The sequence below is a fragment of the Triturus cristatus genome, chromosome 3_2 (assembly GCF_964204655.1).
Source record: "Triturus cristatus chromosome 3_2, aTriCri1.1, whole genome shotgun sequence".
NCBI classification, from domain to species: domain Eukaryota; kingdom Metazoa; phylum Chordata; class Amphibia; order Caudata; family Salamandridae; genus Triturus; species Triturus cristatus.
The window spans coordinates 586,443,792-586,465,188 of record NC_140584.1 but is presented as its reverse complement, the minus strand read 5'-3'; the positions used below and the strand labels follow the sequence as shown (position 1 = coordinate 586,465,188).

The window sequence follows — 21,397 nt, the reverse complement described above, 5'->3', positions numbered from 1 at the left end:
GGGTCACAATACTCCACAAACGAGGTGGAAATTAGGGAGTGTTGTTGTATATGTGTGCGGTGTGGTTTTGTGACTGAATAAAGTCAGGCGTGGAGTCAAGTGAGCCTGCCTGACCCTAAACAGGAGATTAGCTCATAAGTGGACAATTCCTACCTTTACTGACATGCCGGGCTCAAGTCCTAAAAAAATAAGTGGGGGGACTCACCAAGATAGGCAAAATGGGTGGGTCATCACTGTGTGTGACAGCACAGGAAGTGACATTGCTGGAGTGGGGTTTTCTTTAAAAATTGTATACCCTCTCCATTTTGCATGTTTACATTAATAAGAATAATTAATTAATTGTAATTGTACTAATTGTTTGCTGTGTGAACTTACCAACATTACTAATATAAGAAATACACGTGGGAATTGCATTTGCATGGCTTAATTAATACGTAAACTAATTTTCGTACGCCTATTAATGATAGACAATTAGAATTTGCATGTTATATGTTGCTTTCGTGATGTCTTTGTAATTCGTGCTTTATAAAATAAGTATAACCAGCAAAGAGTGTTGCTTTCTGCTAGATAAATACACACACATAAAAGGTTTAGCGAGGGAATAACATTTTAATAGCCATTTCAATGTATTAATTACGTTTTTGTGTTTCTTTGCTTAAGTTGCCCATTCTGGCCTAGCAACATGGCCGACCAAGATGATAAATCTTGCTGACTTGACAAAGACGAAGCCCTGGGTGAAGTGCGCATGCGTCGCCGCTAGCAACAGTGGCCTTTCCGCGACCCTAACTCGACTGTGCCCCTCAAGGTCGTTCTGGGCAACAAGCCAGCTTCTCTGAAAGAACACTAAAAAGATACTTTGGACTGGAAAAATTATGAACTACATATAAAGAGACATTTACCGTGTGAGAACCCTGCTGAACAAATTTGACTGACCAATCAGAGACATTCTAAAATAATATTCGATACTTTTGGAATGTGGATTTACTATAAAAACACATAGAATAGAGAGGATGTATGTCGTTTTCCCGATTTCCTGACGTTATGCTGACGGAGAGGACGGTGACACTGCAGGACAGCTGTTTCCCTGATACTCTGACGGACTGATCAGATGCCCAATTTCCTGACGAACTAAATAATCGCCTTCTATGGGCAAAGAGAGACAAAAGATCTGAATTTGACTTAGAGGATGACATTTAGCCAGAATAGGTAAATATGATAATCAGCTGTTTGAATAATTAATTACTTTTTCCTTGCTTTATTTAGATAAATTTCATTTATTGATTACAAGAACTGTGTCGGGTTGTTATTTGAGAAATGTATTGATGTAAAGTGATTATAGAATTAGGAGTTACTCAACCCAGCGACTAGCTGATCCATGGCCTATCCATGGGAGGAATACTAAGGATAATGTTTAGGTCCTAATGAGGCAGAGAAGGATAGGTGAATCTATTGCTCATTAGGGACTACGGGTATTTTCTCTCATTACAGCGAATGGAATGAATCCCCTCCTTAGAAACATAGATCGATAGAGAATGAATGTTGGTGTTATGGGCCCCACCAGTGAATGGAGTGAATGAATGTGTCTGTGAAGATCTATGGTCTGTGACGAAGGTAGGGATTTTGTATTTCACGCTCCATCAACATCACAGGAAGTGACATTACAGGACGTGACCTAACAGCACATGACATTGCATGTGGCATCACAGAAAGTGGTATCACAACCGATGATCTCACAAGAAGTGACAGATCTTAAGACCACATATATGTTTAGCTGGTCTATCATGATTACATGGGAGCTTATTACAATATTTTACTAATTAGGTTTTGCATTGGGTTTGTGCAAAAATATTGAAGCAACCCAACGTGAAATCCGGGTCTCAACTTATACATTTATTTTTTTTAACTCTGCCACAAAGAAATTGGTAACAAGGAGAAATGTGGCAGTAAATCTGTTCTGCTTAATTGGTTGCAATGTCTGTATTTTAAAATATTTTATGGAGTTAAGGCACCTGCTGCAGAGATCTTTGTGCGCCAGCTAAAAGTCGGAGAATAATAATAATTTTAAGATAACTCTAGAGGATAACATATTTGCTGGAGAGATCTTTGTTTTGCCTAGTCCTAGTTTTGAACAAAGTAGCATGGGAGGGTTAATATGTCTCCTGCAAAGCACATTATGCAACACGCAGATGGCAGATTTTTATTTTATGTAAATGGGTAAGTAGGTTACTGCATTTAAGACACAGACCCTTTTGCTACTTGCAGTTCATAAATAGTAATCCTTCTAATATAGCACAGTGAGGTATGAAGGATATGTGGCTCCTACAACTTGTAACCCTCACTGTCTTATGTAACACGTCCTTGATTTACACACATGATTTATTGTCAGTGTATAACCTATGTGTGATGTAAAGAGCTCTGATACCCTGCATTGGGATGAGTAGTGCTAATGCGCTATAAAGAAAATAAAACAAAATAGTGGTATTTAAATTGTTATTTGTGCAAATACTGGGGCCACCAACACATCTGACATTCTTACAGGGCATGCACATACATCTCTTATACACAGGGACTGAACAAAGTCAAAAGTATTTCTCTCTTAAGTACCTGTGAAGTGATAAGAGGTGAGCCCTTGTTTCCCCTCCATTGCATCTAGGTGTGAGGCTCCCGATAGCTCCCAGCCAGGATACTCCAACAAAAAGAGACCTAATGGCACTTAACCCCGGCGTTTGTTATGGGTGAAGCTGGAATCTGACAAGCCCCTTTCCCACCTGCACATTGCTGCTCAGAACAAAAGCAGACAACATGCAGGCGCTGCTGAAGGTGTCCCGGTGTCAGAAAATTACACCAGGACGAGTTCAGCATATTTCTGTGAATTCCAAGAGAAGTAGGAAAGGAACGTGGCACTCTGCTGAAAGTCGCTAGCTTTACAGGAGGGTAGACCACGTCTACCCTCTGAAAATAGTGGGTAGACAGCGTCAAACCTCAACTCGAACCCTGCTGACATGCCAGAGCATGGTATTCTAAACAAATGGGGAAACCCAGGGACCTGGGCCAGATAATTATTATCAAAAAGGTGGCCTCTATGAGTGAAGTGTAGCCTTGGACTGCCACTGCAATAGTATAATCAAGAAACTTTTTATCAAGTTTTCTTAGTTTATGTAATCAATGTTCTCATTTGTGGCAATTGAATTCAAACAATGCAGAGAAAGATCCTTACTTTTTTAAATCAAATGTTCTTAGATTATGCAATCAATGCTTTTATTTATGACAATTGGGTTCAAATAATGTAGAAAAGGTTCATGACGATATGACACATTATTTACATTGGTCAAAAGACAAGGTCCTCCTACAAAGTGATGGCTGAGTGTCAGAAACCTCAATCAGGATTTAAAATCAGTCCCCATATGTTGTTGTCGACATTTCAACCCTTTAGCACAGTTACTTAGAGCAGGGTCACCATCAGGACAAAAGTAAGAACAGGAGACACCAGAGGATTGGGGTGCAAGGACCTACAACTGTAGATGTGTCAGTTTTAGTTGTGTGGGAGTACTTCTTTAAACTGTAAGCAAGTAGCAAAGGACTGGGGGATACAGGAACCCACAACTGTAGATGTGTCAGTCTAAATTGCATAGGAAAGCCTCCACAGACAGAGAGAAAGTACCGGGGTACAAGGATCCACAATCATAAACGTGTCAGTCTTAGTTGCATGGGTCAACGGCAGCAGCCTGTGCGCAAGTAGCTTCCAATAATTACTGGCAGGACTGGGGAAAAGTCCTTAGTAGCTGGTTGTCTCAGAATTGAGGACGAAAGTGAAATGTCGTTTCAGAAATTCTGTATTCCCTCAATTTTTCATAAAATAATTCACATCAGTATTTAAATGCACACAGCGTGCAGGCCAGATCCGTCTACTCCTTCGCAGTCAAGAAGTAGGCGGATACAGCCTGCACGCTGCGTGCATTTAAATGGAGGTATGAATTATTTTCTGAAAAATTATATGATTGTGGATCCTTGAACCCTGGTACTTGCTCTCAGTCTGGGGAGGATTTCCTACGCCATATAGACTGACATATCTACAGCTGTCGGTCCTTGAACTCCAATCATTTGCTACTTGTTTACAGTTTACAGAAGTGCTCCCACTCAAGTAAGACTGACACATTAACGGTTGTTGGTCGTAACGTCCACAACAACATATGTGGTCTGATTTTAAATCCTGATTGAGGTTTCTGAGACACGTTGTAGTGAATGCCATGTATAACAACATATCATCTCAATCAGTCACACCTATATATATTTGTATTTAGCACAAGTGCACTCTTTTTATCACTTTTGTCACTCTCACTGCGCCGTAGGAGCACCTGGTCTTTTGACCATTGTGAATAATATGTCATATTGTCATGTACTTTTTCTGCATTATTGGAACCCAATTGCCATAAATAAAAGCATTGATTGCATAATCTAAGAAAACTTGATTAAAAAAAAGTCAGGAACTTCCTCTCTGCATTGTTTGAATTCAATTGCCACAAATGAAAACATTGATTGCACAAACTAAGAAAACTTGATAAAATGTTTATGAAACTATTGCTGTGGAAGTTCAAGGCTACACTTCCCCCACAGAGACCATCTTTTTGATTATAAGGGGTAAGAGCACGGGCAGGCAGATAATCACATTGTAAGGAGAATAATGACCTTAGTAAGGGTTTTGTAGGAGGATTGATAATCTGCCATGTAGGAGGGCTTGCATCCTTCATGGCAGCATTGGAAATAAGTAAATATAGCGATGGTCACCAGGCCGTAGAAGTTTCTTCAGCAAAGTGGCTGTACCTGCCATAGGAATAACAATTTTCTTAGGAAATGTTTGAGGCGAGAGGAAGGGGAGTGTCCAAGCAGGCTAGGGTGGCAGTCTTTCTTGGAGGTAACTCTGCCAGAGTAGGTGATGGACCAGCCACTCTTGACAGGGCAGCTGTTCAGCCACCATGTCTTGCAGGTTTCACTCCAAGCTCTGGCAGAGCCGATGGTGCCCATGAGTCTGACTTTTTTGGTAGATTTTCTATTGCAGACCGTCGTTAAATATGATAGCAAGATGCTGTGGTTCTGCAGCAGGCATTAGTAATGGACATTACTGTGATATTGGCCACTAGACTGTCTGCACAGTCCCACAGATACTTATATTTTCAAATACTTAGCCATTAAGTTTTCTTTTAACTCACACATGTGAAAACTTTAATTTGTAAGTTTCCAAATCCTGAACCTTATGCTATGAGTGTAAGAGATCTTGATCTGTTGAGCAAGGTCTGTCACTCTAGCAGGATCACACTTGACATGGACGTTCATCTACATACAGGTGCCAAGGAAACCAGCTGAGTAGTGCACACATACACCCGGTCACTTATGCATGTTACCAAACCCTGTGGATTCACCAGCTCTGCAGCGCTCAGTTGGAGCCTGTGTCAGAGCAGCCAGAGCTCTCTCGGCCCCCGAGCTCCAGAAGTCTAATGTTCACCTCAGAAATCCCCTCATGCACCAGCCTGGCGCGTTGGACACACGAGACCAGGCTTTGATTTTTCATTGTCTACCACTGGTCTCTCTGGAACTGACTCTAACCAGGCTTTCACAGAGGTGAACAGCAGGAGAATGCGATGTTTCATGTTTTCAGCACCATCAAACCATTCAACTTCCGACGTTAATCTCACATATTCCAAGCAAAGCGCAGTTTTTTCCTGGTTCATACCAGGAATTTAGATGGGGTGCATGTCCATCATATCTGCATGTAGTGTGCTGTTCTGGAATATTTTCCAGTGCCTAATTTGAGGCGGTGTTTACCGGTGGGGGGCACCAGCACCCATTTTTGGGTACCAGCACATTTTTCGTCATCGGACTTTTCACATGTAATAGTGCGGTCCGCGGGGTTCTGAGCAGAGCTTTGGGCGCCGGCACTCTTGCTTTTACAAATTAAGCACTGACAATGATTTTGGTGTTGTCCCTTACCATGAAAGATGGGTTAAGCTGCGTCTGGCTCACGTTCTGAGGAAAACCTGCAGAGCAGAATTCAGTGGACTGTGGCTTTTATGGGGAATCCTAGACTGATTTGCATGTAGCTGGTGATCTTTGACTTCAATGACAAAGATGGGCTAAGTATGATGACATGTTCTCCGAGTAGTTACCAGTGGTTTTGAGGGATTCGACCATTTCTGTTCACGCATGTTATACTTAGTCATCCTAAGTGTTGAGCGAAGGCCCAGGCATGGGGGCAACATTTGCTCTGCCCTATGCAGTCAGACTAATGCCCACTGAGGAGCCCCAAGAAGGAAGAAACACACCTTGTGCTGTCTGCGTCCAGGTTCAGAAGCATATGCCCCAAAAATATATAAACGAGAGAAAATATGCCACTACACAAAGGTAGAGGCCATTTGCAAGAATTTTATTTTTAGAATAATTATCAATTGCATATAACTTTTATCGAACAGGACAGATGCTTCCTAGTAGGCAGATGTACTTAGAAAAGACATAGAAGCTCATTCTAGCATAATGAAATATGATTCTTATTGGAGCAAACAAATTACTACTGGCTTCGAATTCCTGTAACCGGAAAACATTGTTTACACACAAAAAGATGATAACAAAATTAAAAGAAGACTATATCTGACACTAGGCTAGAAGAAACAAGCATTTGCAATGCAATAGGTCTCGCATTTACAAGAGTTAAAGCTACTAATGTTCTAAATGCCAATGTTTTTTACCTATGTGTTTTGGTTTTGAGTTTAGTGACCACAACTCCAAGGATTCTTTAGATTATTAAGTGAAATCCTAGGGCTGGAACTCGGTATTCCTTCCTACATGGAACTATTAGATAACCTTAGCCAAACCAGCAAGCAGTCACCCCTACGGTTACTGTACCCACTCTCATTGTGTGCAATGTGTTATGCTGTCGCTTTTCTATGCCAGTCTTTTAGGCAACAACAAAATTGAAAGTGCAGTGTAATTAATATTGGTTGTCTCCAGTTGAGTGTTGACTGTGGAAACACATATTAGAGAATATTTGAATTTGAGGCATCATGAGATTTGTTGGTAATGGAAACTGAAACAAAAGTTATTGTTTTCCTATTGGTTGACTTGGGCAGTATGTAAGGAGGATTATCTCACAAACCCCAAAATGAGTAAAATAATATGCATTTGTTTATACAATACATAGCATTTAAAGACTCAGTTGTTTTGGTGAACGCTTAAGGAGTTACAGATTAGCAAATAAGAATGTTGGGTACAAAAACTTTCATAAACAGATCGGCTGTGCAGTGAAAAACGGTGGATTTTCCAGTGAAAATAACCTTAATTTCAAGATTGGACACAAGATTCCTAGCAGTCCGAGCCACATCCTAAGGAATAGGGTTGAAGATTACCCATTTTTGCACGATATACCCTTGTCGGTAGTGCCCAATTTTTCAGCCCTGAACCTGAATTTCAAACATAGAGCATTATGAGAATTGTATTCATTTGGTAGAATCCACATTTGATCGTTTATGTATCGAATAACAATGACTTGTAAGAGGAAAGCAGGAGGTGAGCCATGTAGATAGATGTGATTTGGCAATTCTGTCCACATAGCCTGCCAGAGCTGCAGACTTTTGAACTTGGGATGCAGGTTTGAGTCCTGGTTTCGGCTCAAAACCCTGTGATTCTGGACAAATCACATAATCTACCTGCTCCTTATGTGAGGCTACTCCCTGCCAGTCTCCTGCCTCACAGAGCCCGGTGCTCCCAGATCAACAGCCCCAAGACGCCGCCTCCACTAGCTCCTTACGTGAGGCTACTGCCTGCCCGTGTCCTGCATCACAGAGCCTGGTGCAATCAGTTCAACAGCCCACAAAACCACTTCCGCTAGCTCTGTACATGAGGCTACTGCTTGCCGGTAGTTCTTCTTCAATGCTGGCGCACAGGAAGCATTCCAGCCTGGGAATATTTTAGTACTGCTTCCACTGCCGATATAGGAGTGGATGACGGCCTCTGTTCCCAGAATGAGCCGCCATTAGGCAAAATAATCACAACTGGCCAGCGCTTGCCAATAGCTGTAGCTCGTTATCAGAAGCGCATGCAGAGGCCTTTGGGCTTGGGAGTGTGAGCATGGACAATGGGAGTGGGGGAGAAGGCACGAACAACGGGAGAGAGGGGGGAGTAAAGAAGGCACCAAAGCTCATTGTGCCTGCAGTAGGACAGCCGCCATTGTCAATAAAGTAAATAGTGCTCACCCACTAGATAAAGCATGCCGTGTTAGGAGTGAAGTAAAAGGTCCAGTCCTTATGGGCGGCAACAAATGGAGACAGGGCGGTACTGAGGCGGGACTAACAAGCCTCATAATGAATCGGAAGCCAGCGTTTACCAAGGACATTGACACCAGACAATTACAAATATGGGAGGAGAGAGTGCGAGGCTTCCACAACATACTCGACTACTGCATGCCTCGCAGAGCGAGCAGTGCATGCGTGCTGCCCCTAGGCTCGACCTAAAACAAAAAAAGTTAATTCCCTAGTTTCGTGTCTCACAGTCATTCGCTGGGAGCAGTGGATCTGCCAGTGAAAGTTCTCCTTCTTTCGGAGTACCTCGCCGTTTCTGTGAGCTCCGCCTTCACCTGTCACTTCCAGAAAACAGCAGCTCACTCGTTCGGGGACCAGCGCACTGTTTCCTCACGCACAAAGTTGCGAGAAGCATCTTAGTGGCACTGGGACCATTTTGCTGCTACTGAGAGGCGCTCTCTGCGGCGCTCCGGCGGGTCGAGTTGGATGGTCAAGTTGTCCTCAAGCTCTGAGCTAAGGTTACTACTAGACAAGATTTTCGAGTTTCTCTATGATCATTATTATCTGCCTGGATTCATAGTGTTCCAGACTCCCTCTGCCGGTCAAATCGTTGACATTTTTTCCACGGATTATCCTGACCAGTGTTCAAAACATCTTCTACCTGCGGGGAAAAACGGCTTGGTGTCTGCTTTCCCTGGGAGCTGCTGATTTTAGGTGAAGCCTAACGGGCCGCGTACCTGTCTGATGGAGAAAGGCATTCTGCCGGATACCACGAACGTGAGAGGGCTTGGAGCCTCCCAATGTTTCCCATTGGTTGGCTTTCCCACAGCCATTTACCTACCACTTATTCATACCCCAGCTTGTCAATCTTGTGTTTGTTTGTGTCATGCACGGAGGCCTGCCTCTTTACTGTACCTTTTGATTGGCAGGCTTCTATGCTTCCACTGCTTGCTTTTCAAGCAATAGTTTCTTCTCTTCGGCTAAGCACTCCGTGAGAGCACACGTGGTGCCTAGCTGTCTCCCTCATTTAATTTCCCCCATGCGGAGTGCTGACTGTCACTTGTGTGGTTCTCCCTACCCCTCTTCATGTTGCGCTTCCCTTTGTGTATTTTGTCCCATTGCTTTCTCACACATATCCTTCCCCGCCCTCTCCTGTTGCTTCTTCTCCCAGCCCGCCCTCCATGTTGCTTCCATCCCCCAGTAGCTTCTCCCCACCCATGCCTTCTGCATTGCTTCCCCCGTCCAGCGCTCTGTGTTGCTCCGCCTCCCACCTGCATCCCCTATGTTGTTCCCAACACAATTGCCCTTAAAAAACAAGCATTTGCAATGCAATAGGTCTCGCATTTATGCGAGTTTCAGCTATTGACATTGCAAATAACAATGCCTTTTATTTTTGTTTTCGGTTTTAAAACATAAATAAAGGGCATTGTCATTTACAGTGCCAATAGCTTAAACTTGCGTAAATGCGAGACCTATTGCATTATAAATGCTTTTTTTTTGGTAGACACAGGGCATTAACCCCTTCAGCGCGGCGCGGATTACCACGCCGTGCTGAAGGTTCGTTGCGCGAGCGGGGCCGTGACGGAGCGGTTCCGTCATGCGCACAGCGGGACCGACGCGCATGACGGAACTGCTCCGTCACACGCATCAAAGGGGTTAAATGATTTGCCCAGAATCACAGGATGTTTGAGGCTCCCGCCAGACTTGAACTTCGTTACCCAACTTTAAAGTCAGCCTTAGACTGCCCCAGCAATCTGCTGCACCCATAAAACATCCAAGAATCAGCTTTCCTTATGATGGCTGCTTAGCTGGTTTTCCAATGGCATGAACATTATTTTTAACCTTTATCTATACATACTTAAGACAGACAGCCAATGCTAGTGGAAATCTTTAAAGAGTTCTAGTGCTGCGTTGTTGATCCATCATTAATAGTTGAAGGAAACCAAGTACGGTGGTAACGCTAGTTTTAACCCTTTAAGCCACGTAAGAAGTTGGAAGAACCTTGCTAAGTGGCACTTATAACTATAGAAATAACTTTCAACATTGTTGGTGTGGGGAGGGCAACCAGAAATTTTAGAACGAAAGGCCCAGGCAAGGCACTATGGCATCGGCGGCTGGTTTTAACAGGTGAAAGGGGGGTTGCCCTACTGGCATCTGAGAGGAAAGAGAGAATGTACACCATGGAGCAGCTTTAAATAAAGTGCTCACTGCTTCGTGCTAATTGCAACACAGATTCTGTTGTTTTTTAAAGAAAGATTTGAGGAGCGAGACAAGTCCTTGTGCGCACGTCCTGGTCGGGGCGAGGGCTATCACTCGCCCATGAGGCACACACAAGGAGAGTGATGTCAGCATGATGGGAGTGTCTGGAGGAAACGGCAATGGTTAACTTTTAAATAGGGCGCTTATGCTGTGGCCCAGGCGTTTTCAGCAGAGCGCCATTGAAATAAATGGTAATGGGCAGGACTGGCCTACATCCACAATGTGAAGTGGGTGGCAACAACTAAAGGACTCTCTTCATGTTTGCACTGCTGTTTAAGCCTCCTGATTGGATGTTGGAAGCTGGGGGAGTGGGCTGTGGAAGAGTTTGTCTACGCAGCTCCGATTTCATTTTGGAGATAATCAGACTGCAGCAGGTGTGCTATATTCTACATGTTCTTGTTGGCTGTTTATTTTCCAGGAGGGACACCGGCTCAAAGTATGTACTGCATAGCATTACGGATTGTTGGCAGGCTGGGGTGTAAACACTTGTTTTAAGTAGGTAGTAGTAGGCCTTACATGATGTGAAGAGAAAGTCTTTGGCAGCGACCTCATGCTCAATTACTGTTTAACCCCTTGAGTGCCCTGCCCTTTCCCCGCCCTGTGCCGGCCCTTTCATTAGCGGGCGGGGTTCATGACGAGATAGTCTCGTCATGGGCACAGCGCAACCGCGGCCCATGACGAGACCATCTCGTCATGGGCACTCAAGAGGTTTAAAAGCTGATTTAGTGAGCTTTCGAACGACTAAGCGATACCACAGTTGTACGAGGTTGTGCATGTGTTTTCCTCACAATACACTGTCTACATTTCAAAATTGGCACTTTTATAGTCATAATAGATCTGATCATAGCAGTCGTTAGACTCCTCTTTCCATGGATGCTGCTCTGCTACAGATGCCATTGCAATTCTAGTCTAGAGCAATGTATCAGAACCCTAGCACTGGACTGAGGCATAACTATAGCGTTTAAAAGCCACTGAGTCAATGCACGGACAGATGTAAAACCAGCTTAGTGCAGACATGGCGTGAACGTGCATGTTCATTCTGTTACCCACCGCACCTGAACCACAGGACTCACTTGCTCACAGCTCATTACAGCTAATAAAGATGATTTGCACACCACAAAAACATAACTGTTGAACCTATTTAATGCAGAAGGATCTGGGGTCTCTTGAAATGTGTTTAACTCTTTCAAGTCTGCAGATTCACATTTGCTTTATAAACCACCTTGCTCTCAATTTTGCCTTAAATGCTCCATTTGCCCTTTCTATTTTTCTCAAAAGTATTGCGACTAGCACTTGGCCACGACTTTCACGCCCTACCAGTTTCAAATTTCACCAGCCGCCATTCCCTATGCAAGTCATTGAGGAGACCTGAGACCTTTCTGTAACCAACAAGGAGTCGAGCGCTTTCCGTCCAGCGAACGTGCAGGAATTTTACATACGGAAAACCACGTGTTACCAATGGGAGGTTCAGGTGTTCTAGTTCTATAAATAGTTCTAGTGTAGGATACCCTCTAAAAGTGAATTATGACTGCATTTCCCCTGTTAATTACTTTGCAGCCTTCCTGCCCCCTCAGCTACGCAGCACGTCTCTATCGATTTGAGTGAATCTTAAAATAAAAAACACCGCAGCGTCACTTAAACGAGGTCCTGAAACCAATGCCATGGCGACACTTCAAAACAGAAGGCTTGCTCTGCACTTGCAGCTAAAAAACTTAAAGCCGTACTTTTACAACATGCCTGTCATGGCTGATGACAAAGGAAGAGAGAATCTGATAATTTCTTGTAGATTTATATAGCGCAAACTCGACCCAAAGGTATTGGAGTGCTCTACATGGGCACCAGTTATGTTATTCAAGGACACCTTCAGTTTTTTAGACACGGGGAGATTAGGCGATTTGCCTAGAATCACACAATGCTGAACCCACGCCAAGGCTCAAACCTGGTTCCCCAGAGCCAAAGTCGGCAGCTCTGGGCGTGAGGCCGCATTCTCTCCCTGAAGCAGCATGAGGCTACTGCCGTTAAACGTCTCGGAATCAGAGGCAGTCGCGGGGTCACCGTAAATGAGTAAAGTGAGAGACAGTGCGACATATAGATTATCCTAAGCAAAAAGAGCATAGAACAAAAGGGGGAGGGCTGGTTTCGTAAATCGGCGTTCAGTCAACCCCGTTTCGCTTTGAATGAATTAAAAAATCAAAAGCTGTTACCTTATGCATACAGTACTGCGGGACACTGAAATGTGTTCCTCTGTGCCTGAATTAAAGGTGGGAAGATGTTCTTCAGTAGAGGAGTCCGTTATTACGAGTTTAATGTACCTCCGGCCCACAAACCCACATAAGGGCATGTTCAAAACAAGTTACCTAATAAAATGAAAACGTATAACCTTCCGTTTCATTAAAAGCATGGGGCACATCCTCACGAAATGGGAGGAAATTAGCCGACATAACCACATTTTACCTAACCTGCTGCTGTAACCTTTTTGCTGACAACTGCCCCTCTTCCACTGTGGACTTAATGAACACATTTACCACGCTTGAACGCCGTAACATAACAAGCGCGAAGCGTGGTCCCGAAAGTGAAAGAGGACCGCGCTGCAGCCGGGACATGGGGATCTCTTGTCTTTATAGGGCCATGTGTTTCTAATTAGAAACCCATGGCCCCATAAAGATAAGAAAGTGTTTTGCGACAGCAGCAAAGCAGGTGACCCAGTCCAGCTCGGAGGCGAAAGGGCGTCACCCAAAAACCCTCATTTCCAAAGGCAGGCCACCGTTTAGCATAAATGGTGACGCAAGCCAATGGAAATGAGGGGCGGGGCTTCAAGCCCTCTACTGAAACTCCTTGTTAACAATAAATCTTGCCGAGGCGAACAGCGCTTTGCGCTGCAATGCCACGCGAGACCTAACAAGAAAAATGGGCTACTTTTTCTTTATTTACCTATCTAGCTCGGTAAATTTAAAAAAAAACGTGCTATTTTGTAGGCATGCGAATGCGCAGTGTACTTTTCTATAAACTGCTGCATCAAAGCACTTTTTAAAAATGGTTTTCTTTTGCCATGCTGCACAACATCGGGAATGCTGAACAACATGGTGAAAAAACATTGGCAAAACCAGGCCCCAAAGGCGCTACCTGTTGGGTTTGCCAAAGCTTGATTTACCACTCGCCTAATCCTACTCCTTTGGGTTTTCCTACTTCATGATAGAGAACCAGTGCCTATTTCTGTAGTGTAGACAGCAGCATAATAATCACCACAGTTATATGAGAGTTTACCCATTTTTGTGACTATGGGGAAATACGTTAGTGCATTGTGCCCAGGTTATCTTATACATGGACATAAGCACAAAAGATGATGACAAATGTGTAGTGCCAAATGAGGCAGCCAAATGTATCCACCTTATCTGATATATGTTGTCAACTGAATAAAAAGGCACAAATATTGTGTAATTAGTTTAAGCAGCAGCATGTGCATTAGATAAACACATAGTGGATGTGCTCTGATTGGTTGTGATGTCATAGGAAACTGAAGCAGGCCGAAGAATGGCATGAAGAGGTATGTTTTAAGAGTTCTCATACATTTTTCAAGATTGATTCCACAAGCAACGATGGCTGGGTGCATATTCTACAACCTAACCCTTAAGCCAAATGAATGGCAGTTAAGGACCAAAATAGACGACTGGGGCCTACCAAATGCAAGTCTCAGTTAGATTACTATATAAGTTTGCAGTGCTGGTATTTAGCAGCTGTTCTCTGCAGATATTTGGTGATGTAAGAGACATGTATGGTATTTCCTATGGGCAGCTGGTGAAGAGATTTCCTGCTCTTCCTAATGGGGCCTTCTTTTAAGACCTCATGGGCAGTAGAAACCTGGCCTTTTGCTCCCTTTTTGACGTGCCACGATAGAGGGCACTCACGTGGGTCCAGTCTTGAATTAACACTGGTCCTTCCCACAGATGCTCTAAAATAGTGAGAAATGGAGTCAGAAATCTTCTTTAAGCAAGGAAGAAGAACACAAATGTGTTTTAGTTGCATTGTCAGCCTGAGTACTTCCAGATAGACTTTCATCAAAATGATACTATAGTTCATTTACCTTCGATTTAGAGATGATACTCTGATGTAAAGGTGGCAAGCAAAGTCAAAGTATGGTGGCCATTTTGTAGCCTAGCTTTGGAGCCAAAGACTGCCCTCTGTCTCCGTTCAGCTGAAGGCATCTGCTATTGCCAAAATCTGTATTAGTGTCTTGCACAAACAGCACTCAAGAAATTGCAAAACGTCCACAAGTTAACAATTCACTAAGTTATCCGGTTAAAGAAAATTGACCATGTTCTAGTACCAGTTTAAGCACTATACTGTCTGGCAGTGAACCGAAGAATTACAATCTGCTATTCTGTCTCATATTATTAGGACATGTAAGTGAAGGAAGATGCTTCTCCAAACCTTCAACCCTGCCATGCACAGGACAACCACCCTAGGAAGTGGGAGGGCTAAAGCAAACCCCCCTACATTCTGGTTACTGTTGCTGGAAATGTATGAAAGTGTGTCTATGATTATGTGCCTCTGCTATGGAAAGATTCCTCAGACAGAGATGGGGCTGGTAAAAGAAGGACATTATGCTGCCCTCCTTTTTTGGGGTGCATGGTGTCTTCTGTCCATCACCGCCAAGAAACACCTGGTGGAGAGGGGCAGAAGAAAACTATTATAACCCCCACACCCTGACAAAAACCTCTCAGAGTATTTTGTGCTCATTCGTTTTTTGTTTTTGAGAAACAAACTCCATTTTTGAGAGTTTGTTTCTGATCAACAAAGTTTGGAAGGGTTTGGTGAATGGCCATCAAAACCGATAGCGACTATCCAACAAATGTTTGGAACATTGAAAGGAACTGTAAAGACCGGGGTTTCTTTCAAAGTACGGAGGTGATCCCTGGGCTGGGGCGTCATCTCATAATTGTGAGGAGCATGGTCCGTCAGGGTGGCAGAGGACATTACCTCTGCCACCTTGACAGGCCATGTACCTCCATCTAACCTTAAATCAGGACCTATAATTTTGTACGCCAATATTTAGGCCATAATATTATGATACCATACTGAGCAACTGTGTATAACCCAGCAAAGCGTACGCCATCAATAAATGAAAGTCCACCAAACCTGGTGTATTGTATGCATGCATTAGTAGGTGCATAGACCGTCAAAGGCTTATCACTAAAGCTGCTGCATTGTATTCACGAATCAGAGGGGGGTTGGTGTCCGACACTGCGGCTTTGTGTGCATAACTCTGTGAGTGCACACTCTTATGAAAGAATGGTGCTACTGGGTGCTTGATTGAGCAAGTGTATGGTCTATTAATAAAGGCTGTTGCTGTGGCATTGTATGCATGCATCACTTCATGCATATCCAATATTAAACAATGGTCACTGCAGTCGCAGCACTGTATGAGCATCAGTCATACTGATTAAAGGATGTTAGCTGGGGCACTGGATGCATGCCTGTGGATAATGCATGGTTCTTGAAGCTGAATTATTGTTTAATGCACAACCCTCTAATAAAGGATGGTATTGGGCACTGCAGCAGTCCATGGCCATGATACAGAATGCAGTGCAGTTACTTGTGCATTGCTGGTGTACACTCACTCTCTGATGGAAGTGCCTGACTCAAATCCAGTTGTGATTTAGTGTGGGTGCGATAGTCGCGGGTCTGTGCTTCCCTTCAAATTATTCTGATATAAGGTATGAGGGGATTCTTCTGTCCTGGAACCTTCTAGCTTTTGTTTACTACAGTTACAGAGAAAAGGCATATCCTCAACTTCCAAGCAGGCTACATGGAAAAATAGAAAAACAGGAAGTGTAAACAGGAAGTGTTTGACAGCAGTACCCTCAGCTGGAGCACCTCCTCATTTCGCTTGCGCTTCTTAAGCACGATGCGTTGCTCTAGCCTCCAGTTGTGCGTGTGCAGCTCGCTGATCTCAGCCTGCAGGGGCCTCAGTGCCTCCTTCAGCCGGTTCACCTCCTCCTGAGTCTGCTGCAGGGTGTTGCCACTTGCCGCTCTCCTCTCCAGTAGTCGGACAAATACTGGTTCATACTCAGCCTCCAGGACGTGTCGGCTTTCCAACATGAAGTTCTCAAACTCCATAGAAAGTCTCCTGCTCTCCTGGAGGTAGCGGCTGCCACGCCTACTCTGGGGAACATCCAGGCGCTGCAAGAGGGCCTGCTTCCTCTGTGCACAGGTGTCCCTCACACTGGACAACTCTTCTGAGAGCTGTGTGACCATGCTCTGCAGCTCCTCCTTGCTGACTTGAAACTGAGCCACATCATGCCGCCTATTTTCTAGCTGGTACTGACACGCCACACACTCCCTGGTGACCTGGAAGAGTTTGCGCTTAACCGCCCTGATCTCCTGTCTTAAGCTGTCTCGCTCCAGCACTACCTGGGCTTGCAGCCTGTAGGCCTTTTCAATGTCCTCGTGGGCCCCACGAATGTCTTCTAGTTTGGGCTCCAGCAGCAGGGTGATCTCCTGGATGAGGTCGTCCCTCTTTAGCTCCAGCTCCTCCACAGTCTGGATGCAGAGCTCAAATCGGTCTCCCAGGTCCTCGAGGCCACAGTTGTCGTAGTCCTCGTCCTCCAGCTGACGATATACACCAACATCAGACATCATCTGGTCCCTGCAAAGAAAATGCCAACTGTTGAGATGAAGATGCAACAACCCACATGGATTCCATCCGCAACCACCACAAACTTCTAATACATTTTCCCATGGTCCCCTTAGAAGTACATAATTTAGGGTCAGATGTATATAAGTTTGGCTTTGCGATTACCAATTAGTACATTTTTGCAATTTGGGAATTGCAGACACCCATGTACTACTTGTGATTCCCAGTGAGTCGAAAAAAAGACCTATCTCATTAATATTCATGAGGAAGGTCTCGGTTTGCGACCCATTGGTAATCGCTCAACTCACAGGGATGGTGGCATGCTGGGGTCAGCAGACCACCATGTCTGTGACTGTTTTTTAAATTCAGCAGTTTTTTTTAAATGCAGTACGTAGAACCACTGCCTGCTCTTAAAAAATGTTTTCAACAACATTCACAAAGGGGAAGGGGTCCCTTAGGGACCCCTTCCCATTTGCGAATGGGTTACCACCAACTCGGGTTGGTGATAAAACTTGAATGCTTTGCGACCACATTTCGGTCACAAATCATTCACACATAGCACTGCGAGTCGGTATTAGGAAGGGATGCTGTAAACATGCCCCTAATCGCAAACCCTATTTGTGATTCGGTAATAGGTTATAGAGTCGCAAACAGGGCTTGGTACATGTAAAAAAGCATGTATTCGTTCGCAAACATCCTAATTCTGTAAATCGGGCTGTTTGCGACCAGAAATTTGCTTTGTACATCTGGCCCTTACTCTCATACCCGCATGTGAGAGAGTATTTGCTACGTAATGCTGATTCAAACTGTGATGGGAGAGGACCACGTGTAAATTGTTATGTACGTTATTTACATTTGCATAGTGTACAATCTACTAGCGGTGTGCCATCTCAGTACTGTCGGTAATCCCGGGATGATTTTCCAGAAAAGTTCCCGGGCTTCTGTCTGAAACCGCAGTCTGATTGAGCCTGTGGAGGTGTGCTGTCAGCAGCCTGAATGGGTCAACTTCAGTGAGTTGTGGGTGATTGTTCTTGGCACTGGAGGCGAAAACCAAAGCCAAAGGCCAGTTGGCACGCCTGCTGCCTAGCAGATGTACATGCATGTGTAAGGCAACTGATGATTTGGTGATTGTGAGTACCATTGGGTGCCACAGTGGCCCACTAATGGCATACTTAAGGGTGGTGGGTGCATGTTTAGAGCTCTCGTCTGATGTGCTGTGTTGATTTTTGAATGGCAAAGCAAGGCGGGTCCTAGTGGAGACTGCTGGGGTGTTCACGCTGACCCCATAATCTGAGCCTAGTCCAGATATTCTTCGGGGCTACGAAGAATCGTCATTTCAGCCACTATGGACAGCTATCCAGGAGCTTATTGGAACAAAGCATTGGTGGGTCATGCTTGGCTTCTGTTCACCAATCCTGCATTTACCAGGAACAGTTAATTAGTTCATTTTTAAGTAAGAACTACCAACCCCCCCCCCCGCCGCGGGAATATTTGGCAACTCTGTCCGAGATCTCCGGCATGGGGTGGAATTTAGAAACCACATCAATAAGCAAAGCTGGCTGATAATTTGATCGGTATATTGTATGTTATAATGATTTGGAAAAGTCAATTTGATAACGCTGGCCAGTGTAGATCCAGTGTGGCCAAATGCACGCAAGATTTTATGATATCCACATCAGCTAAATCTATATGCACATTGATTCTAAATTAAATGTGTTTCCTTAGTCAGTGGTTAATTATTGAATTATGCCTTGTTGGCCTTTGTAGGATACCCTAGTTCATAAGTACTTTATTTCGGCCCGAGGCCATAAAAGTTTCACATAAAAACAAAATTTAAAATACATTCATTAACATCTTTAGTGTTTAATGCGCCTCTCTTGGTTACAGAGAATCTCTGCACACATCTTCTCTTTGGGGTCACTGCAAACAAAATCAAGGAACAAAACGTAACCAGAAACAAAAAGCTAAAATAGACAGTCATGAACTATGTCAGTAGTTTTGCATGTTCTTAAGCCCAGACAGCTTCCCCTGAAAGAGCAATGGGGTTTAATCGCCATATATTTTGTTGGCAGTGTCTATCTCAAGCCCTCTGGCCACACAAAAGGAGGCACATTTATCCAAGAGGGCCTGCAAACCCATAGGTTTTCTGGACAAGAAGAGAGTATCGTCCGCAAACGCTCACGACAGCCGATTTCGGGCCATTATGCTTGCAATCTAACAACCAATCAGCGACACCATTGACATATAAGCTGAAGAGAGTGGGGGCGAGGACCAAGCCCTAGAAACAAACTAACGGAAGGTCTTAAGTCCAAACATAACAGACAAAAAGTCACTAGATGCTGTAAACAAGGTGAGAGCCTCTTCAAATAGTCAGTGTATCACTACGCCAGAAGTTGAGAGTCCATCAGCCCACCCTTATTGGCGGAGATTCGTCATCTGAGACTCTGAGGGATAGAGGTCTGGGCCCATAATATCGAGCCAGCCGGCCCTGTTGGGTGCCCAACCTAGTGATCCCAAGATAGAACAGTCTCCTGGCACAGTGTATAAATCAACTATTGAGGACTCAGAAAAATGTGCAGTGCTCTAACGTAAAAAGTGCATTAAAAATGACTACGTGGGCAAAAAATATGTTTATTAGGGATTGCCCAGGTGTCATATCTAAAACCAAAATAGTCTTAAACAAAGATGACTATTTCCTGACTTGGTCTCGTGAGGTCGACATGTTTCAGCCGTAATGGTTGACTAACCCGGCTTTCTTCAGGACCTAAATTGATTGAAAACAAGGCTACTGCAGGATTAATCTATTCATACATATGCCCTTTATGCACTGTCATTGATAACAATGACAGTGCATAAAGGGCACTGTATGATAGGAGTCATTGATGCTGTGTATGTGTGTGTGAGAGACCTTTCTTATGGTTTGATTTCTCTTCAATCTTTTTAGGAAAGAAGATAAAGCTCTTGTACCCAAGCAAAAAGATTGCTAGTCTGGTAGGGTGGCTGTTGCCACACTTTATTTGATAATAACATCGTATTATCTTAGAGGATTTTTTGTTTTCACATTACTCTCACTGAATAGATTAATCCTGCAGTAGCCTTGTTTTCAATCAATTTAGGTCCTGAAGAAAGCCGGGTTAGTCAACCATTACGGCTGAAACATGTCGACCTCACGAGATCAAGTCAGGAAATAGTCATCTTTGTTTAAGACTATTTTGGTTTTAGATATGACATCTGGGCAATCCCTAATAAACATATTTTTTGCCCACGTAGTCATTTTTAATGCACTTTTTACGTTAGAGCACTGCACATTTTTCTGAGTCCTCAATAGTTGATTTATACACTGTGCCAGGAGACTGTTCTATATTGGGATCACTAGGTTGGGCACCCAACAGGGCCGGCTGGCTCGATATTATGGGCCCAGACCTCTATCCCTCAGAGTCTCAGATGACGAAGCTCCGCCAATAAGGGTGGGCTGATGGACTCTCAACTTCTGGCATAGTGATACACTGACTATTTGAAGAGGCTCTCACCTTGTTTACAGCATCTAGTGACTTTTTGTCTGTTATGTTTGGACTTAAGACCTTCCGTTAGTTTGTTTCTGTGTCTGCTGGGGATTGAAGGTGTTGTGGTCCTTAAACTAGTCCCCCTTGGACCCTCATATATATTGTGTGTATAGAGGACCAAGCCCTGCCTTACACCTCGCCTAATAGGAATTCAACTGGTGAGGTCTTCATCATTGTGCCATCGCACCTGGGCATAGGTGTGGGGATGGAGTCGAATCAAAATTCTTAAAAGGGTCGCCCAGAATCCCAAACTCCCATAGAAACCTCCAAAGGTTTTCTCTGGGGACGAGATCAAAGGCGGCCTGTAGATCTATAAATGCCACATAAAGATGTTCCCGCCTCACATCAATGTATTTCCAGCTCTTTATCTTAAAGCGCAGCACCTGCTCCAGGGGACTGACCTTGCTTCTGAACCCTGCCTGAGCGTCAGAAAGGATGTGATGTTCGGACATCCATTCCAACAATCTGGCTAGTACCTGCCTGCAAAAGATCTTTTGGTTTACATAGATCCAGCTGATCAGATTATAATTTGCAGAGAGGTACCGGCTCCCCTTCTTGAATACATGAACATTTATCGCTCCCTGCCAGGTGGAGGGGATAGCGCCACCTCTTAGAATTTCGTTGCTCTGTATATTTATATATGGCATCCAGATGGT

At 44.1% G+C, this 21,397-nt stretch overlaps 1 protein-coding gene across 3 annotated transcripts in view; it reads right to left on the bottom strand.

The window, feature by feature from the left end:
* The window catches only part of SYNC (syncoilin, intermediate filament protein), a 118,770-nt gene that overhangs the window by 52,345 nt on the left and 45,028 nt on the right, over positions 1-21,397 (bottom strand). For all 3 annotated transcript variants that reach the window (XM_085648384.1, XM_085648386.1, XM_085648385.1), the window contains exon 2: positions 16,404-17,190. In XM_085648384.1, coding sequence (XP_085504510.1) covers positions 16,404-17,190 — 787 coding nt within the window. The remainder of the gene's footprint in view (positions 1-16,403; positions 17,191-21,397) is intronic.